Source organism: Staurois parvus, unplaced genomic scaffold (genome assembly GCF_062004578.1).
Source record: "Staurois parvus isolate SC_StPar_1 unplaced genomic scaffold, SC_StPar_1.0 ptg002065l, whole genome shotgun sequence".
NCBI classification, from domain to species: domain Eukaryota; kingdom Metazoa; phylum Chordata; class Amphibia; order Anura; family Ranidae; genus Staurois; species Staurois parvus.
The window spans coordinates 1-18,932 of record NW_028319861.1 but is presented as its reverse complement, the minus strand read 5'-3'; the positions used below and the strand labels follow the sequence as shown (position 1 = coordinate 18,932).

At 48.7% G+C, this 18,932-nt stretch overlaps 1 protein-coding gene across 1 annotated transcript in view; it reads left to right on the top strand.

Moving 5' to 3' along the window:
• B4GALT2 (beta-1,4-galactosyltransferase 2) overlaps nucleotides 1-18,926 on the top strand; it is a 174,279-nt gene extending 155,353 nt beyond the window's left edge. Inside the window, exons 5-7 of the mRNA XM_089664839.1 lie at nucleotides 4,955-5,077; nucleotides 8,532-8,636; nucleotides 15,902-18,926. Coding sequence (XP_089520965.1) covers nucleotides 4,955-5,077; nucleotides 8,532-8,636; nucleotides 15,902-16,052 — 379 coding nt within the window. The 3' untranslated portion in view covers nucleotides 16,053-18,926. The remainder of the gene's footprint in view (nucleotides 1-4,954; nucleotides 5,078-8,531; nucleotides 8,637-15,901) is intronic.
• The last annotated feature ends 6 nt before the right edge of the window (nucleotides 18,927-18,932 follow it).

The window sequence follows — 18,932 nt, the reverse complement described above, 5'->3', positions numbered from 1 at the left end:
GATCCCTATCAGAGTCCCACCTTACATCAAGATCCTCATCAGGATCCCTCTTATATCAGTGACGTCATCAGAGTCCCCACTTACGTTAGAGCCACCTATGTATATCAGAGCACCTTCTGATATCAGAGTCTCCCCTTACATCAGGATCCTCATCAGAGCCCCCCTCCCACATCAGAATCCTCATCAGAGTTCCCCCCCCACATCAGGATACTCATCAGAGCACCCCCCCCCCTTTAAATCAGGATCCTCATCAAAGCCCCCCCCCCCCACATCAGAATCCGCATCACAGTTCTTTCTAACATCAGGGTCCCAATCAGAGTCCTCACTTACATCAGAGTCTCCATCAGAGCCCCCCTTACATCAGTGGCCTCATCAGAGTCCTCCCTTACATGAGAGCCCCCATTTACATCAGAGTCCCTTCTGACATCAGGATCCCTATTGGAGTCCCCCTTACACCAGTGACCTCATCAGAGTCCCCTTTACATCAGGGTCCCCCTTTACATCAGAGCCCCCATTTACATCTGGATCCCCATCAGAGTCCCCCCTACATCAGAGGACCAATTAAAATATTACAGTGGTCCGGATCTGGAGTTTGGAGATCTCTGATGTAGACGATGGGCCAGATTTCCGGCAGCCTCCTAATTCTAAAGGCAGCTTCCAGATTTCAATGAACCCTCCTGAAGACCCCATATCCACAAGGCCAGGGATGCGGGGGGGGGGGGGGGGGGGGGAGGTCCTTTTTGCATTTTTACATTTTCCCATCTGGCGGTGTGTGACGATCTCTTTCCTATTAGCCTTAAAATTGGGCAAAATCTATTAGCGGGATTCCTTCCCTGATGACTTTAATGGGGTTCGGGGAACCTTTAACTGCTCGGCAAACGTCCCTTTGAGGAGTCCCGGCAATTCGGCTCCTCACTGGAGATCAGCACTATTGTTACGGAGCTGCAAGAAATAAACCTCCATGTAATGACAGCGGGAATGCAGCAAACCCTGCAGTCTCCCAGTATGGATCTATAGTATGGGAAGCATCTGGGAGGCTGCAGAGAAAACGTAGACAACTACAGTGAAGGAAATGCGTATTTGCTCCCCTGCTGATGCTGAATGTTTGCCCCTCACACAGAAATGATCGGTCTAACAATGGAATGTTCGGTGTAACACTGAGAGACAGAATACAACAACAAATTCAGCAGAAATGCGTCTAACAAATGATGACTGATCTGCATGTTCATGAGGGAAAGAAGGATTTGATCCCCTTCACAAAACATGACTTAGTACTTGGTGGCCAATCCCTTGTTGGCAATCACAGAGGTCAGATGTTTCCTGGAGGTGGCCCCCAGGTTCGTACACATCTCAGGAGGGATTTTGGCCCACTCCTCTTGGCAGATCCTCTCCAAGTCATTAAGGTTTGGTGGCTGACATTTGGCAACTCAAACTTTCAGCTCCCTCCACAGATTTTCAATCGGATGAAGGTCTGGAGACTGGCTAGGCCACTCCAGGACCTTAATGTGCTTCTTCTTGAGCCGCTCCTTTGTTGCCTTGGCCGTGTGTTTTGGGTCATTGTCATGCTGGAACACCCATCCACCACCCATTTTCAATGCCCTGGCTGAGGGAAGAAGGTTCTCACCCAAGATTTGATGGTACATTGCCCCGTCCATCGTCCCTTTGATGCAGTGCAGTTGTCCTGTCCCCTTGGCAGAAAAACACCCCCAAAGCAGAATGTTTTCACCACCATGTATCACAGTTGGGATGGTGTTCTTGGGGTCATAGGCAGCATTCCTCCTCCTACAAACACAGCGAGTTGAGTTGATGCCAAAGAGCTGGATTTTGGTCTCATCTGACCACAACACTTCCCACCAGTCCTCCTCTGCATCATTCAGATGTTCAGTGGCAGACTTCAGACGGGCCTGGAGATGTGCTTTCTTGAGCAGAGGGACCTTGTGGGCACTGCAGGATTTCAGTCCTTGCCGGCGTAGTGTGTTACCAATTGTTTTCTTGGTGACTGTGGTCTCAGCTGCCTGGAGATCATTGACAAGATCCTCACGTGTAGTTCTGGGATGATTCCTCACTGTTCTCATGATCATTGACACTCCACGAGGTGAGATCTTGCATGGTGCACCAGACCTAGGGAGACTGACACTTGTTTTGTGTTTCTTCCATTTGTGAATGATTGCACCAACTGTTGTCACCTTCTCACCAAGCTGCTTGGCCATAGTTTGGTAGCCCAGTCCAGCCTTGTGTAGGTCTACAATCTTGTCCCTGACATCCTTGGACAGCTCTTTGGTCTTTGCCATGGTGGAGAGTTTGGAATCTGATGGTTTGATTGCTCCTGTGGACAGGTGTCTTTTATACAGGTAACACAATGAGATTAGCAGCACTCCCTTTAAGAGACTGCTTCTAATCTCAGATTGTTACCTGTATGAAAGACACCTGGTAGCCAGAAATCCTGCTGAATGATAGGGGATCAAATCCTCCTTTCCCTCATGAACATGCAGATCCGTCATCATTTGTTAGACGCATTTCTGCTGAATTTGTTGTTGTATTCTGTCTCTCAGTGTTACACCGAACATTCCATTGTTAGACCGATCATTTCTGTGTGAGGGGCGAACATTCCATTGTTAGACCGATCATTTCTGTGTGAGGGGCGAACATTCCATTGTTAGACCGATCATTTCTTTGTGAGGGGCGAACATTCAGCATCAGCCGGGGATCAAATACGCATCTCCTTCACTGTATGTCCGAATAATTCTAACCACAGGAAGAATCCTCATACAAGGAAAGTTGCACAGATCATGTCTTCATATGGAGTCACTGGAGTCCAGAGTATGGAGAGAGTGCAGATAAATCATGGAGTACATCTGGTAGTGTTCCCGTTCATAGAAATCAATGAACGTTTTTCTTCTATGGCACTAACATCTGCCCAAAAACTCGGCATGCACACCTTATACATGAATCCTCCCTACGTACGTCACACAGGGACACTGATAATATGGATTCCTTCATGGACTCCAGACTCCACTACCGAAACACAGGGAGCACAACGTAACCCCCACATCTTCCAGTCAAGGGTCTCTGGTTCACCCCAAGGTGACACCTCCACAAACATCCATCCCATAATGGTATCAAAAATGCCACCCATCAGTATTCAGTTCTGATTGTAATGCATTCCTGAAGATCAGTTTGGTCTCTTCTCAAATCTTGCGTCACAGCGGGTCCTGTCCAGAGAACACTCCACACATCTACCTGGCACATGTAGCGGCCCCTTGCTGCAGGTTTATAAGCCAATTCCCACACTGAAGCCTACAGTCCAATTCCGATGGTTGGTTGGAGAACCTGGTAACCATCCCTCCAGTTCACCACTTTTCCATGTTCCCACTCATTTCAGCGTAAGGCCAAGGCAGGAAATATTTTTTCATTTTTTTGCCTATAAGTTGTTCCTGACCTACTGCAAAGGGGATCCCACTGAACACCTGAGGCCATGAGACATGGGGGACCAGGTTGCCTAGGTGTGATACCTTCTCTACCACAGCCAAGTAGGCGGACTCTCCACTAGGCCACCACTTCCGCCCAGCTTCTTCCCTATGTAGAGGGCCAGCAGTGTTCTAGCTATCCCCCAAAGGAAGGGAAAAGTAAGTGCACCCCTCTGTACCCTACACCTCTCATCATGCTGCCCCATCTTTCAACCTCGACCCACTCCAACTCCTCCCTATAGTACCTCACAGACAAATCATTTAAGTGATTGAGGCCATGACTCTTAAAAGCTGGAAATCCTGGCACACTGGGAACTCTACCCTTCTACACGCATTTCATCCAAATGGACTTCAGAGTGGTGTCCCATACCAAACTCATGTCTCCATGTTTTAGTGTCCCCTGTAGAGCGCTGTGGAATATGTTGGTGTTCCATTTTGTTTTACATATGTAGATATTATAAGTCAGCCCGGGATTATTTGCTTTTGTAGAGTCACCGGTCCAATCATCAGTAGCAATAATCGGGTTCTGTAGGGAAGTGGTTCCCAACCTCAGTCTTCAGGTACCCTCATGATCATGTTTTCAGGACATCCTTCACCTTGCACATGTGCTTCAAATAAATGTCAATGGCTTGGTGTTCATGAGTGTTAATTTACCTAAGGGGAATTTCCAAAACATGGCCTGTTGGGGTAACTTGAGTGTCTTTGTAGATGTCCGGTCAGTGCGGGGCTAATCCAGTAGAGAAATGGAAGGATAATGAAGGAAGCCTATCCTGCCCTCAGCTAATAATGGAATCTTCTACTCTTCCAACCAGTCCAAACCCCACAGTTATTACCTTTTGTACCACCAGCCCCTCCCTCTTAGATTGTAAGCTCCCAGGATCAGGGCCCTCCTATCCCTCTTGTATTGAACTGTATTGTTGCTGTATTGTCTCCCGTTATATTGTAAAGCACTGAGCAAACTGTTGGCGCCATAAATCCTGTATAAAAAAATAATAATGGAGAACATAGGGATGTTTATGGTCAGATTGAAGTACCAGGATGCAGAAAATGTTCCATCATCCTTGTAATCTGAATGGCTTTTATGGAGGCTTGGAAATAACCAGGAAATGTTTCGTACATCCCCACGGTCCTTGCTGGTCATTGGAGCTCTGTGATGGATAATATATGATTACCTTCTAGCAATTAACGAGAACTACATACTGCAGATTACATTGCACTGCCAACTACCAGAACACCGCCAACCATGGCTGAACCTGTTTCCACCCAAAATGGCAGCCAGTATGGTGTAATGTCCAGCACAGCAATGGTGGTTGTAATGTCAGATATCTCAGATATTTGGTTCCTCCTGGTTGGGATTCTAATCTTCACATGAAGAAAAGTTGAGATCTGTGAATAAAACACATTGTAGTATCAGAAGATTGTGTGTGAATGTCTACCTCGCTCCCGTTGTCACATATCCGTCTCTTCTTATCTCTTGTTCCCCACAGGTTGCCCTACGCGGGGTACTTTGGCGGAGTCTCGGGGTTGAGTAAAGCTCAGTTCTTGAAGATAAATGGTTTCCCCAACGAGTACTGGGGCTGGGGGGGAGAAGATGACGACATTTACAACAGGTTGGTGAGATTTACCGCAATCGTATCTGGGAGATAGATATCTGAGCCATCTACGCAGATTGTTGTGAAGGAGAGACAGGAAAGGGCTGGAGATGTCACAGACGTGTCTCTTTGTATGATGTTTCATGATGTTATTTCTTGATTGTCTCCTACCACAGTGCCCTCTGCATCCACACTTTCTTCTCAATATATATATATACAGGGGGTATAAAAAGTCTACACACCCTGATAAAATGTCAAGTTTCTGTGATGTAAAAAAACGTGACAAAGATAAATAATTTCAGAACTTTTTCCTCCTTTAATGTAAACTGTACAACTCAGTTGAACAACAAACTGAAATCTTTAACCTCCTCCCGTCCGGCCGTTGTATATAAACGGCCGGACGGTGGCAGTGCAGGGTCGGGTGGCCATTTATAAATGGCCTCCCCGCCCTCTGCTTGTGCGCGCTGCCCGGGAGCGCACAGCACCGCTCCGGACACAGTGGAACACCGATCGTCGGCCAATCAGTGATCACATGAAGAATAGTAAACAAGATGTCACTTCTGACATCACTTACGACATGTGAAATCTGTGAATGATCACAGAGATCACATGGTACAGTGCTATTCACAACAGCCTTGTACCATGTGACAAGCTGTGACCAATCACAGCTCTCACAGTATTCCTCAATGGCTGCAAGAATGGTTCTCATGAAAGTGTCCTAATGTTCTCTAGACCTCATCTCTGTCTGGACATGGGGGGGGGGGCGCTACACATGCTGATTACATATGCGGGATATGCTTCCTGCTCCGTAGTGCTGCACAAAGTCTGTGTCTTACCGATCCTCTTCTTCTTCGCTTTCTTTCCCTCCGTATTCTCTGCCCAGCTGGTGGGACCTCTGCTGAAGCTGATAGTCAACCAAACGTTGGAGTGAAAAAAATGTAATTTCTTTTCCCGTCTTGTAAAATTGTGGACGGAAGGAAGAAATTGCATTGTGTTCTGCCGGAATAAGACGATAAACCGCATTTGTTGGACTGATGTGAAAGAAATATTATTATACAAAGCCCCGGGGCTCTAGAGGCGCATTGCTGAGCGCTCATTGCAACAGATACTGCATAGAAATCACGAGCGCCTTATGACCCCATCTGTGACTGCGCCGTGTATACCGATATATATATATATACTGATCTGAAAATATAGATTGATATTAAATCATGGACTCTGTAAAATATACAGTATGTACTTAGCAATGAAAATCCAGGAGCTGGTGGAGGTGAATGGTGGAAGAAAGAGCCAAGGAACCCAAAAACGGCAAAATATGAACCACGCACAGCGCAATCGGCATCATCGCTTTTAAAGTGACCCGGCCAGGTTCAAAAAGGACCAGGAATTAGAGCGATGTTAGTTATACGCTGTGAATGCATTAGGGTCAAAAATGTCAAAGTAGAAAGAAAGGCAAAACGTTTTGTTTTTTTTCATTTTGGTTAGAGCAAGGGATTGCAACCCCGGTCAGGTGTTCCACTGGGGAGATTTCCTTTCACTTCCTGTCCCATAGCTTGAACCCTCCCTTCCATTCCCTGTCATAGAAGAGGTATTATACCCCCCTCTCCGGTGTCCCGTGTCTCCTACCTCCCCTCCATTCCCTGTAATAGAAGAGGTATTATACCCCCCTCTCCGGTGTCCCGTGTCTCCTACCTCCCCTCCATTCCCTGTAATAGAAGAGGTATTATACCCCCCTCTCCGGTGTCCCGTGTCTCCTACCTCCCCTCCATTCCCTGTAATAGAAGATATTATACTCCCCTCTCCGGTGTCCCGTGTCTCCTACCTCCCCTCCATTCCCTGTAATAGAAGAGGTATTATACCCCCCTCTCCGGTATCCCGTGTCTCCTACCTCCCCTCCATTCCCTGTAATAGAAGATATTATACTCCCCTCTCCGGTGTCCCGTGTCTCCTACCTCCCCTCCATTCCCTGTAATACAAGATATTATACTCCCCTCTCCGGTATCCCGTGTCTCCTACCTCCCCTCCATTCCCTGTAATACAAGATATTATACTCCCCTCTCCGGTGTCCCGTGTCTCCTACCTCCCCTCCATTCCCTGTAATACAAGATATTATACCCCCCTCTCCGGTGTCCCGTGTCTCCTACCTCCCCTCCATTCTCTGTAATAGAAGAGGTATTATATTCCCCTCTCCGGTGTCCTGTGCCTCCTACCTCCCCTCCGTTCCCTGTAATAGAAGATATTATACTCCCCTCTCCGGTGTCTCCTACCTCCCCTCCATTCCCTGTAATAGAAGAGGTATTATACTCCACTCTCCAGTGTCCCGTGTCTCCTACCTCCCCTCCATTCCCTGCAATAGAAGAGGTATTATACCCCCCTCTCCGGTGTCCCGTGTCTCCTACCTCCCCTCCATTCCCTGCAATAGAAGAGGTATTATACCCCCCTCTCCGGTGTCCCATGTCTCCTACCTCCCCTCCATTCCCTGTAATAGAAGAGGTATTATACCCCCTCTCCGGTGTTCCGTGTCTCTGTAATAGAAGAGGTATTATACCCCCCTCTCCGATGTCCTGTGTCTCCTACCTCCCCTCCGTTCTCTGTAATAGAAGAGGTATTATACCCCCCTCTCCGGTGTCCCATGCCTCCTACCTCCCCTCCATTCCCTGTAATAGAAGAGGTATTATACCCCCCTCTCCGGTGTCCCGTGTCTCCTACCTCCCCTCCATTCCCTGTAATAGAAGAGGTATTATACCCCCTCTCCGGTGTTCCGTGTCTCTGTAATAGAAGAGGTATTATACCCCCCTCTCCGGTGTCCCGTGTCTCCTACCTCCCCTCCATTTCCTGTAATAGAAGAGGTATCATACTCCCCTCTCCGGTGTCCCGTGCCTCCTACCTCCTCTTAATTCCCTGTAATAGAAGAGGTATTATACCCCCCTCTCCGGTGTCCCGTGTCTCCTACCTCCCCTCCATTCCCTGCAATAGAAGAGGTATTATACCCCGCTCTCCGGTGTCCCGTGTCTCCTACCACCCCTCCGTTCTCTGTAATAGAAGAAGTATTATACCCCCCTCCCTAATGTCCTGTGTCTCCTACCTCCCCTCCATTCTCTGTAATAGAAGAGGTATTATACCCCCCTCTCCGGTGTCCCGTGTCTCCTACCTCCCCTCCGTTCTCTGTAATAGAAGAGGTATTATACCCCCCTCTCCGGTGTCCCGTGTCTCCTACCTCCCCTCCGTTCTCTGTAATAGAAGAGGTATTATACCCCCCTCTCCGGTGTCCTGTGTCTCCTACCTCCCCTCCATTCCCTGTAATAGAAGAGGTATTATACTCATACATAGACAGGGGGTGGAAATCTCTTGGGGTATAATATAGATGGGGGGGCAGGGAGGGGGGTTGTGTCAGATGCCATTTATTAATGGACATACATTGCAGCCGACACATTGTATGAAATGGATATAAATGTTTCTGTCTGTTCTCCAGGATAACACTGAACGGTATGAAAGTGTCCCGACCCGACATTCGCATTGGACGGTACCGGATGATCAAACACGAGCGAGATAAGCACAATGAACCCAATCCTCAACGGTAATTCATGATTGCCCCCACCTGGATATAATCTGTATACTTGTATACCCCAAGGTGTGGCCTTGCATCCTTTTCATTGCTCTTTCTGTCCTTTGAGAACTGTAGAGATGCCACTGAGGTCCCGCTCATTCAGAATTCCTTTCTTTGCTTCGTATATTACCAGAAAAAAGTGCAGACAGTCTCTCTTCATGTCTCACACTTACTGTGGTATACTTTGTTTTGTACATGGATCCAAAAACACAACTGAAGGCATGTGCTGTACAAACATGATTAATCCAATCAACCAGATATAAAGAAATGTTAACCTTCTGTTTTTTTAATAATGGAGTGCTGTATCTGCACCCCCAACATTGCACTTCTCCAAAAGCCTGCACCCCCAACAATCAGTCTCTGCACCCCCCTGTCCCTGCACCTGTGACCTTCACTCGTCCCTGTCCCTGCACCTCTGACCTTCACTCGTCCCTGTCCCTGCATCTCTGACCTTCACTCGTCCTTGTCCCTGCACCTCTGACCTTCACTCGTCCCTGTCCCTGCACCTCTGACCTTCACTCATCCCTGTCCCTGCATCTCTGACCTTCACTCATCCCTGTCCCTGCACCTCTGACCTTCACTTGTCCCTGTCCCTGCACCTCTGACCTTCACTCATCCCTGTCCCTGCATTTCTGACCTTCACTCGTCCTTGTCCCTGCACCTCTGACCTTCACTCGTCCCTGTCCCTGCACCTCTGACCTTCACTCGTCCCTGTCCCTGCATCTCTGACCTTCACTCGTCCCTGTCCCTGCATCTCTGACCTTCACTCATCCCTGTCCCTACACCTCTGACCTTCACTCGTCCCTGTCCCTGCATCTCTAACCTTCACTCGTCCCTGTCCCTGCATCTCTGACCTTCACTCATCCCTGTCCCTACACCTCTGACCTTCACTCGTCCCTGTCCCTGCATCTCTAACCTTCACTCATCCCTGTCCCTGCATCTCTGACCTTCACTCGCCCCTGCACCTCTCCAAATTCTGCACTTTCCTATCCCTGAACCCCCAAACTCTGTACCCGTGCAAGCTCTGCACTCCCCTTTCCCTGCATCCCCAAACCCCAGACTCTGCACTGCACCACCCAATCTCTTCTCCTTCCTGTCCCAGCACCCTTCAACCTCTCCTTAACTCTGCATGGTCCCTGCACCCCCCTTCAAATTCTGCACCCCAATGTTCATGCATCCCCAAACTCTACACTTTCCTGTCCCTGCACACCCAACCTCCCTAAATTCTAGACCCCCTCAAACACAGCACCCCCAGCCTCTGCACCCCTCACACTCTGTACTTTCCTGCTACAGCATCCCCCCCCCCCCCAGCCTCCCCCAAACATTGTACTTCCCTGACCCTGCACCCCCACCTCAAATTTTTATACCTTCCCCCCCAAACACTGCACTCCATAGTCCCTGTATCCCTAAACTCTGCACCACACTCCACCATTACCTTCCTGCACCCCCCCCCCAAACTTTGCATTTCCCAGTCTCTACACAGTACCCCAAAAAATTCTGCTCAACCACTGCACCGCTCTGTCCCAGCACCTCTCCACAACCCCTCCCCCACCAGTCTCTCACCAGTCTTCCTCTCTAGGCTAGATCCCCTCGTTCTCTGCACCCCCCCGAGTTCCCCACCCCTCCCCCGGGCTATTTCACGAAGGCTGGAATGGTCTGTCTGTTCTCAGGGTCACCTTCACAGATCTATGCATGGTGTACCCCCATCCCGGTCTATAGATGTAAGATGCCCGATTGGGTGATCATGTCTATGAGTATATGTCTATGAGGTACCCGCAGGCTCCGCTCATTGAGGCATTCCTGGGGGGAATCACATTTACACGGAATTATAAAACCTTTTCTGATGTTCAGACAATTGGGGGGGGAGGGGTAGCGATTTGCATATCAGAGGGTCTCAATATTTGAGGCTTCTGTGGAGATCTGTAGAGGAATCTGAACAGACATTAAAGCGTTTCTATTCGCCATAAGCGACATTTCCAGTGTCTGGCATGGCTCCGGGTTTGCAATAAATCAGCCAATGCATTTATAGAGATGGCAGTGCCCCCTAGTGGAGCGATTGTGCAGCAGAGGCCCCCTTTATTAGTTCAGAGAGGGATTCCTCCGGAAATAAGGCCGGCTCGCAATATTCCCCCACGGAAAGACGTAATCCCCAATCAGCACCTGACAGGATGATCTGTAGACAGAAACCTTGTTAGGTGACACCCCCCTACCCCCGGAGATCTACATATATGTGCCGAGAAGCTTCACTTGATCATTAACGCACAAAAAGAAACCATTTCTATGGGAATTGAAGATTGTATGTCTTCAGAGTTCAACACCAAGTCACCCCGTTACATGATTCAAGGACATCACATACATAGGTAACGTTCCCGGCAATCATTACTTCCGAAGGAATATGGCTACATTGTATCTGCACTTCATTCAGACGGATTCCGGGATCAGCCGCAAAGATTTATGTATACAATGCTAAAACATCCAGTTAATGGCGGCCCCTGCTAAATATTCTGAGATAAATCCCCTCTCATTGAGCGTCTAGGTTTGTATACTTCATTCCTTCAGATTTATTGTCCAGTTTATTAAATAACAAAGATTCTTTATAGAACTTAGTAACATAGTTTCAGAGTTACATAGTTAGTCTGGCTGAAAAAAGACAAAAGTCCACCCAGTTCAACCATAGAAAAAAAAAGTTTTATTCCTACACCCACCATTGATCCTGAGGAAGGCAAAAAAAAAACAGCAAAGCACGATACAATCTACTGCTGGGAAAAAAAATCCTTCCTGATCCCCCTGAGAGGCAATCGGATATTCCCTGGATAAACTTTCCCTATAACACCACAACCATTCTCAACCACAGTTCCTCCAGAGGTTACTTGGGGTTCCTTGAGCTGTGGATGATTGACCTCCCATCTGATGGCAGCTGCATAGTTCCAGGGCAACACCATTTGGCAGAAACAGCTGCATGACACCAATAATCTTGCTAAGCTGTCTGTAAAAAGATAACTCTTCCCACTGACCACCAATGTAAGGGACATTCATCCCACTGACCACCAATGTAAGGGACATTCATCCCACTGACCCCCAATGTAAGGGACATTCTTCCCACTGACCTCCAATGTAAGGGACATTCTTCCCACTGACCACCAATGTAAGGGACATTCTTCCCACTGACCCCCAATGTAAGGGACATTCATCCCACTGACCACCAATGTAAGGGACATTCTTCCCACTGACCACCAATGTAAGGGACATTCTTCCCACTGACCACCAATGTAAGGGACATTCTTCCCACTGACCCCCAATTTAAGGGACATCCTTCCCACTGACTACCAATGTAAGGGACATTCTTCCCACTGACCTCCAATGTAAGGGACATTCTTCCCACTGACCACCAATGTAAGGAGCATTCTTCCCACTGACTACCAATGTAAGGGACATTCTTTCCACTGACCACCAATATAAGGGAAATTCTTCCCACTGACCCCCCAATGTAAGGGACATTCTTTCCACTGACCACCAATGTAAGGGACATTCTTCCCACTGACCCCCAATGTAAGGGACATTCTTCCCACTGACCCCCAATGTAAGGGACATTCTTCCCACTGACCCCCAATGTAAGGGACATTCTTCCCACTGACCCCCAATGTAAGGGACATTCTTCCCACTGACCCCCAATGTAAGGGGCATTCTTCCCACTGACCCCCAATGTAAGGGACATTCTTCCCACTGACCCCCAATGTAAGGAGCATTCTTCCCACTGACCACCAATGTAAGGGAGATTCTTCCCACTGACCCCCAATTTAAGGGACATCCTTCCCACTGACTCCCAATGTAAGGGACATTCTTCCCACTGACCCCCAATGTAAGGGACATTCTTCCCACTGACCCCCAATCTAAGGGACATTCTTCCCACTGACCACCAATGTAAGGGACATTCTTCCCACTGACCTCCAATGTAAGGGACATTTTTCCCACTGACCACCAATGTAAGGGACATTCTTCCCACTGACCACCAATGTAAGGGACATTCTTCCCACTGACCTCCAATGTAAGGGACATTTTTCCCACTGACCACCAATGTAAGGGACATTCTTCCCACAGACCCCCAATGTAAGGGACATTTTTCCCACTGACCCCCAATGTAAGGGACATTCTTCCCACTGACCCGCAATGTAAGGACCATTCTTCCCACTGACCTCCAATGTAAGGGACATTCTTCCTACTGACCCCCAATGTAAGGGACATTCTTCCCACTGACCCCCAATGTAAGGACCATTCTTCCCACTGACCTCCAATGTAAGGGACATTCTTCCCACTGACCCCCAATGTAAGGGACGTTCTCACTGACCCGCAATGTAAGGGACATTCTTCCCACTGACCCCCAATGTAAGGGACATTCTTCCCACTGATCACCAATGTAAGGCTCATTCTTCCCACTGACCCCCAATGTAAGGGACATTCTTCCCACTGACCACCAATGTAAGGGACATTTTTCCCACTGACCCGTAATGTAAGGGACATTCTTCCCACTGATCACCAATGTAAGGGACATTCTTCCCACTGACCACCAATGTAAGGGACATTCTTCCCACTGACCCCCAATGTAAGGGACATTCTTCCCAGTGACCCGTAATGTAAGGGACATTCTTCCCACTGACCACCAATGTAAGGGACATTCTTCACACTGACCACCAATGTAAGGGACATTCTTCCCACTGAACACCAATGTAAGGACATTCTTCCCACTGATCACCAATGTAAGGGACATTCTTCCCACTGATCACCAATGTAAGGGACATTCTTCCCACTGATCACCAATGTAAGGGACATTCTTCCACTGACCACCAATGTAAGGGACATTCTTCCCACTGATCACCAATGTAAGGGACATTCTTCCCACTGACCTCCAATGTAAGGGACATTCTTCCCACTGACCACCAATGTAAGGGACATTCTTCCCACTGACCCCCAATGTAAGGGACATTCTTCCCACTGACCCGCAATGTAAGGGGTTAGGATCAGCAAAGGGATTAGGATCAATGAAGGGGTGAGGATCAGTGGTGGGGTTCAGATCAGCGATGGGGTTTGGATCAGCGATGGGGTTTGGATGAGTGAAGGGGTGAGGATCAGCGAAGGGATTAGGATGAATGAAGGGGTAAGGATCAGCGATGGGGTGAGGGTCAGAGATGGGGTTCTGGATCAGCGATGGGGTGAGGATCAGCGATGGGGTTCTGGATCAGCGAAGGGGTTCGGATCAGCGAAGGGGTTCGGATCAGCGATGGGGTTCGGATCAGCGATGGGGTTCGGATCAGCGAAGGAGTTAGGGTAAGTTTTTTTGCCACAAGAACAGGTCCAGAATAAGTAAAAAGAGCTTTACAACCTTTAGAAGCCATTTAAATCCCATTGCACCCTTGACCAAACACCACCATCATCTCCATTTATCAACTGACTGCGATGCATTTTGCTGAAATAGCCAAATTTCCACGAAATGTCCCAACACTTACTTTGGCAAAGCCAGATTCCCAGTCTGGCTCATCCTCAATGGTAATTTAAAGCCCACCTGTAACGGACATGTAAGATTTGAGTGGAAATATGGAATCATAGCCATGACAGGTGAGTAGATTAGATTATGTCAGGCCCTTTCATTGCAAAGGTGTGTGCAGGAACAGTCTGGTCATTAAGGATGTACATTGAGCCCCTGGGCAGTAGGGAAATGAATAGAAGGTACAAACAAATGGTCTGGGGTCAGATATGTATGTATACACAATTACTCCATAGGCCTTACAGACCCAATCATCATTTAGCATTAATTAGTCCTCCTGGAGGTGACACCTTTTGTGTGTCAATCAGGTTATCACCTTCTGGGAAAACCAGTGACAGCAGACAGACTGTCTGCCTTACGTGGAAAGCTCTATAGGTAATATTCACATAAAAGGAGGATGTTTAATCTCTTATAAAAGCCAAAATATTAGTTGCAGAGATATGAACATGCTTCCTTCTTGTAGGCCATTCTGTACGCTGCATTTGCATATGAAAATCATATTTGTGGCTTGGGGAGAAAGCCAGGAAAATGCATGGAATGATTAGATGACGCGGGGGTGCGACAGTCGGATGGTGTTTGGTACTGTTGTGATCGGGCTGACGCGCTGGTGTCAGAAATCCAATCCCCGACTTGGTGTTCAGGCCAGTCTCGGCCCAATTGAACTTGGGCAGGTCCATACACAGTACCTCTTGTGGGCAGGTCAGGACCACCTCCCCCAGAGTCAATTGGCCGAAGACTAATGTCCCGCTCATGTCCAAATCGCCATAAATTGAACGCACGGACATTTGGACAGGGTGATCCGTACGGAGCTGGTTCGATCGACCAATGGATTGCTAAGTTTCTGGCTTGCTCCAGCTGCAGGGTAAAGTGTTATTCTGTCTTTTTATTCCCGTTTTATTTTATAGTAATTAGTCTTTTGTGTGTCTTCTTATATCTTTTGCATTTCTGTAACTTTTTATATTTGTACATATTTTATGCACTGCCCACTTTGGGAAATTAAATCTTAAAATTAATTAGTGAACTTCTGTGTATTTAAGCTCGGGCTCATATCTTCGGAGAGACTAGATCGGAGAGATTAGATTGGGGTATATTGTATTGTATTTTAGTGCCTTTAAAACGCTCGATTAAGCTCATTGCCAATCTGTATGCAACTGCACTGTGAGTGGGCAGATTGCACGCAGATTGCAAAGCTAACAGATCTGCCAGACGGAGATCTGTGTGTGTGGGGTGTCTCAACAGACCGTTCTGCGGATAAACTGTTGGATGGTGGCAGGCTACCTTTGTGGTGCGTCTGGTGTGGGGGTGTGTGGACAGTGGAAGGGTTATCAACACCGGGGTTCAAGCTAGGATAGCTGAAGGGACCTTTAGAAGGGTGTGTGATTACTAAGCTGGTCCTCAACTCTAATCAGGGCACCAGGTTGTATGTAAGATCATATCTGCCAGTGTGTGGTCGACCAGCTGGATTGGAGTGGAGTCTCCATCTGGTGGTGGCCAGAGGTAGTGCGGGCTGTGAAAAGGTATCACGGCTGATCTTATATACGGTTTGAGATATTTAAGTGTAAATCCCTTTATTATCCCCTATTTACCACCCGCACGCGTGCGTCACGGTTAGCTAGTCGCTGCGGGCGTGGCGTGTGGTGGACACGTGACAGGGTGATCGTTAACGGATCCTTGACACCACCTTTTTTTTTTCCAGGTTCACGAAGATCCAGAACACAAAAGTGACCATGAAAAAGGACGGCATCAACTCCTTGCACTACCGTGTCGTCCACTTCGCCAAATACGCCATGTACACGAACATCACAGTGGATATTGGTAAACCGCCTCCGCGACCGGCTCGGGGGTGATGGACTTCAATGGCCGCTCCACGGCACTCTGTCTTCTCAACCTCCTTGGAGGCCCACTGGGGGGTCTTCTGAGCAGATGAACTGACGCGGACTCTGACCCCCCCCCCCCCAGCGGGGCCCTCGCTCTGGGATCTTCCGGCTGGACAGCGGAGCTCCGTCTGGTTACTCTCACCAACCCATGATCTGCTATTCCTGTGGTGCATTTAGGTGGTTCCTCAGAAGATGGTTGGGAGGTGCACCACAAAAGCTGATCTACTGTGATCTGCCCCGAACGCTCGCCGTGCGCAGACAATATGCTGGAAGCATTTTGTCACTTTCTCGTTTCTCACAATGTATAATTGTCTTTTTATAAGCTGAGTCTTCTTCTTTTTGTGTTGTTTTCATCTTTGGACGCGTTGTTGGGTGAAGGTTTCACCGGGAAACTTCAGGGCAGCTATGGGGGGGGGACGGACGAGCGTGCTGTCGCTGATGATGTCACCGATGATGTAATGTATGTTGTGGAATGTTTAGTCAGCTTCCCACCAGTCTTTCTGTAAGGGAGCATTGAACTGGAGCAGAAAACGCAGAAATCGCACCCATCCTCCGCCCTCCGGAGCCGACCCCTAGAAATACCGCTCCCCAACTTTGAAAAAGTTACTTTGAATGGACGGCGATGAGTTTAGTGCCCGTTCTGTTGCAGATTTACAATTTGGAGTCCCAGATTTCCCGATTATTGTCCCACAGTCCAAGGGGAACCACACACTGCTGTGTCCAAAGCTTCTAATCGCACCATTTATGGTGGAGGAGGTGGTCAATTGGGGTTTCCTATGGAGTCTGAATGCTCATAGCACTGTCTCTGCCTGTATGTGGCTTCACCCATTTCTGTAATTTATGCACAAAGCCATCATGTCCAAGTCCTGCTACACAATCTGCAGGTGATTTCGCTTTTCCCCTCCCCCCACATGCATTTTTTTTCTTGAATATTAACTATTGATAGGTATTGTATTATTACTCATTTAATGATTTAAAAGCACATGACATTCCCCTCCCATACCTCCAAATTATGTCATGGCACCCCTTCGCGGTCAGGGCGGAGGTTTGCGGTCTTTACGTTCTGTCCCGGTCTTATCGGTTTCACGTGTTTCAGCTGGTGGAGATGGTTTTCTATAAATGAACCTTAACCAGGACATGCATGAGAACCCCTTACAGATATACACAGGCCATGCATGTAGTTTATACACATATATTGGGCAGGTGTGAAATGGGCCTTATTTCAGAATATCAGCATGTGGACAGTGTTTGAGCGAGAGATACAAGGATCCAACATATGAGAACTCGCTGCCTTATCTCCCTGGGGAAGGAGAGTTGGAGCTGTATGGGAACTTTGTGTCAGGTGCTGCCAGATTTGGTGCCAAAAATGCTGAGTGGAGAGTTGAGGCCTGAGAAGATGGCAGGTGAAGGGCTGAGGCCTGAGAAGATGGCAGGTGAAGTCCTGAGGCCGGAGAAGATGTGAGTTCAATGGAAGAGGGCAAGATGAGGGATGAGGTCTAGGAAGATGGCAGGTGGAGGGCTAAGGCCTGGGAATATGGTGGGTAGAGGGCTGAGGACTGAAAAGATGGGCAGAAGGTTGAGGCCTAGGAACATGGCGGCTGGAGGACTGAGGCTTTGGAGGATGGCAAGAAAAGAACTTAGGCTTGGGAAGATGGTGGGAGAAAGGCCGAGGCCTGGGAAGATAAAGGGCTGAGGCCTGAGAAGATGGTAGGTGAAGGTCTGATGCCTGGAAAGATGGTTAGAGAAGGGCTGAGGCCTGGGAAGATGGTGGGTGAGGGACTGAGGCCTGAGACCTGAAAATATGGCAGGTGGAGGGCTGAGGCCTGGGAAGATGGCTAGAGAAGGGCTGAAGCCTGTGAAGATGGACAGAGAGTTGAGGCCTAGGAACATGGTGGCTGGAGGACTGAGGCTTGGGAGGATGGCAAGCAAAGGGATGAGGCTTGGGAAGATGGTTGGAGAAAGGCCAAGGCCTGGGAAGATGAAGGGCTGAAGCCTGTGAAGATGGTTAGAGAAGGGTTGAAGCCTAGGAACATGGTGGCTGGAAGACTGAGGCTTGGGAGGATGGCAAGCAAAGGGACGAGGCTTGGGAAGATGGTTGGATAAAGGCTGAGGCCTGGGAAGATGAAGGGCTGAAGCCTGTGAAGATGGTAGGTGAAGGTCTGATGCCAGGGAAGATGGTTAGAGAAGAGCTGAGGCCTGGGAAGATGGTGGGTGAGGGACTGAGGCCTGAGACCTGAAAATATGGCAGGTGGAGGGCTGAGGCCTGGGAAGATGGCTAGAGAAGGGCTGAAGCCTGTGAAGATGGACAGAGGGTTGAGGCCTAGGAACATGGTGGCTGGAGGACTGAGGCTTGGGAGGATGGCAAGCAAAGGGATGAGGCTTGGGAAGATGGTTGGAGAAAGGCCAAGGCCTGGGAAGATGAAGGGCTGAAACCTGTGAAGATGGTTAGAGAAGGGTTGAAGCCTAGGAACATGGTGGCTGGAAGACAGAGGCTTGGGAGGATGGCAAGCAAAGGGACGAGGCTTGGGAAGATGGTTGGAGAAAGGCTGAGGCCTGGGAAGATGAAGGGCTGAGGCCTGAGAAGATGGAGGGTGGAGGTCTGATGCCTGGAAAGATGGTTAGAGAAGGTCTGAGGTCTGGGAAGATGATGGATGGAGAACTGAGGCCTGAGAAGATAGTGGGTGAGGGACTGAGGCCTGAGAAGATGGTGGGTGAGGGACTGAGGCCTGAGAAGATGGCATCTGGTGGGCTGAGGCCTGGGAAGATGGTTAGCGAGGGGCTAAAGCCTGTGAAGAAGGACAGAGGGTTGAGGCCTAGAAACATGGCGGCTGTAGGACTGAGGCTTGGGAG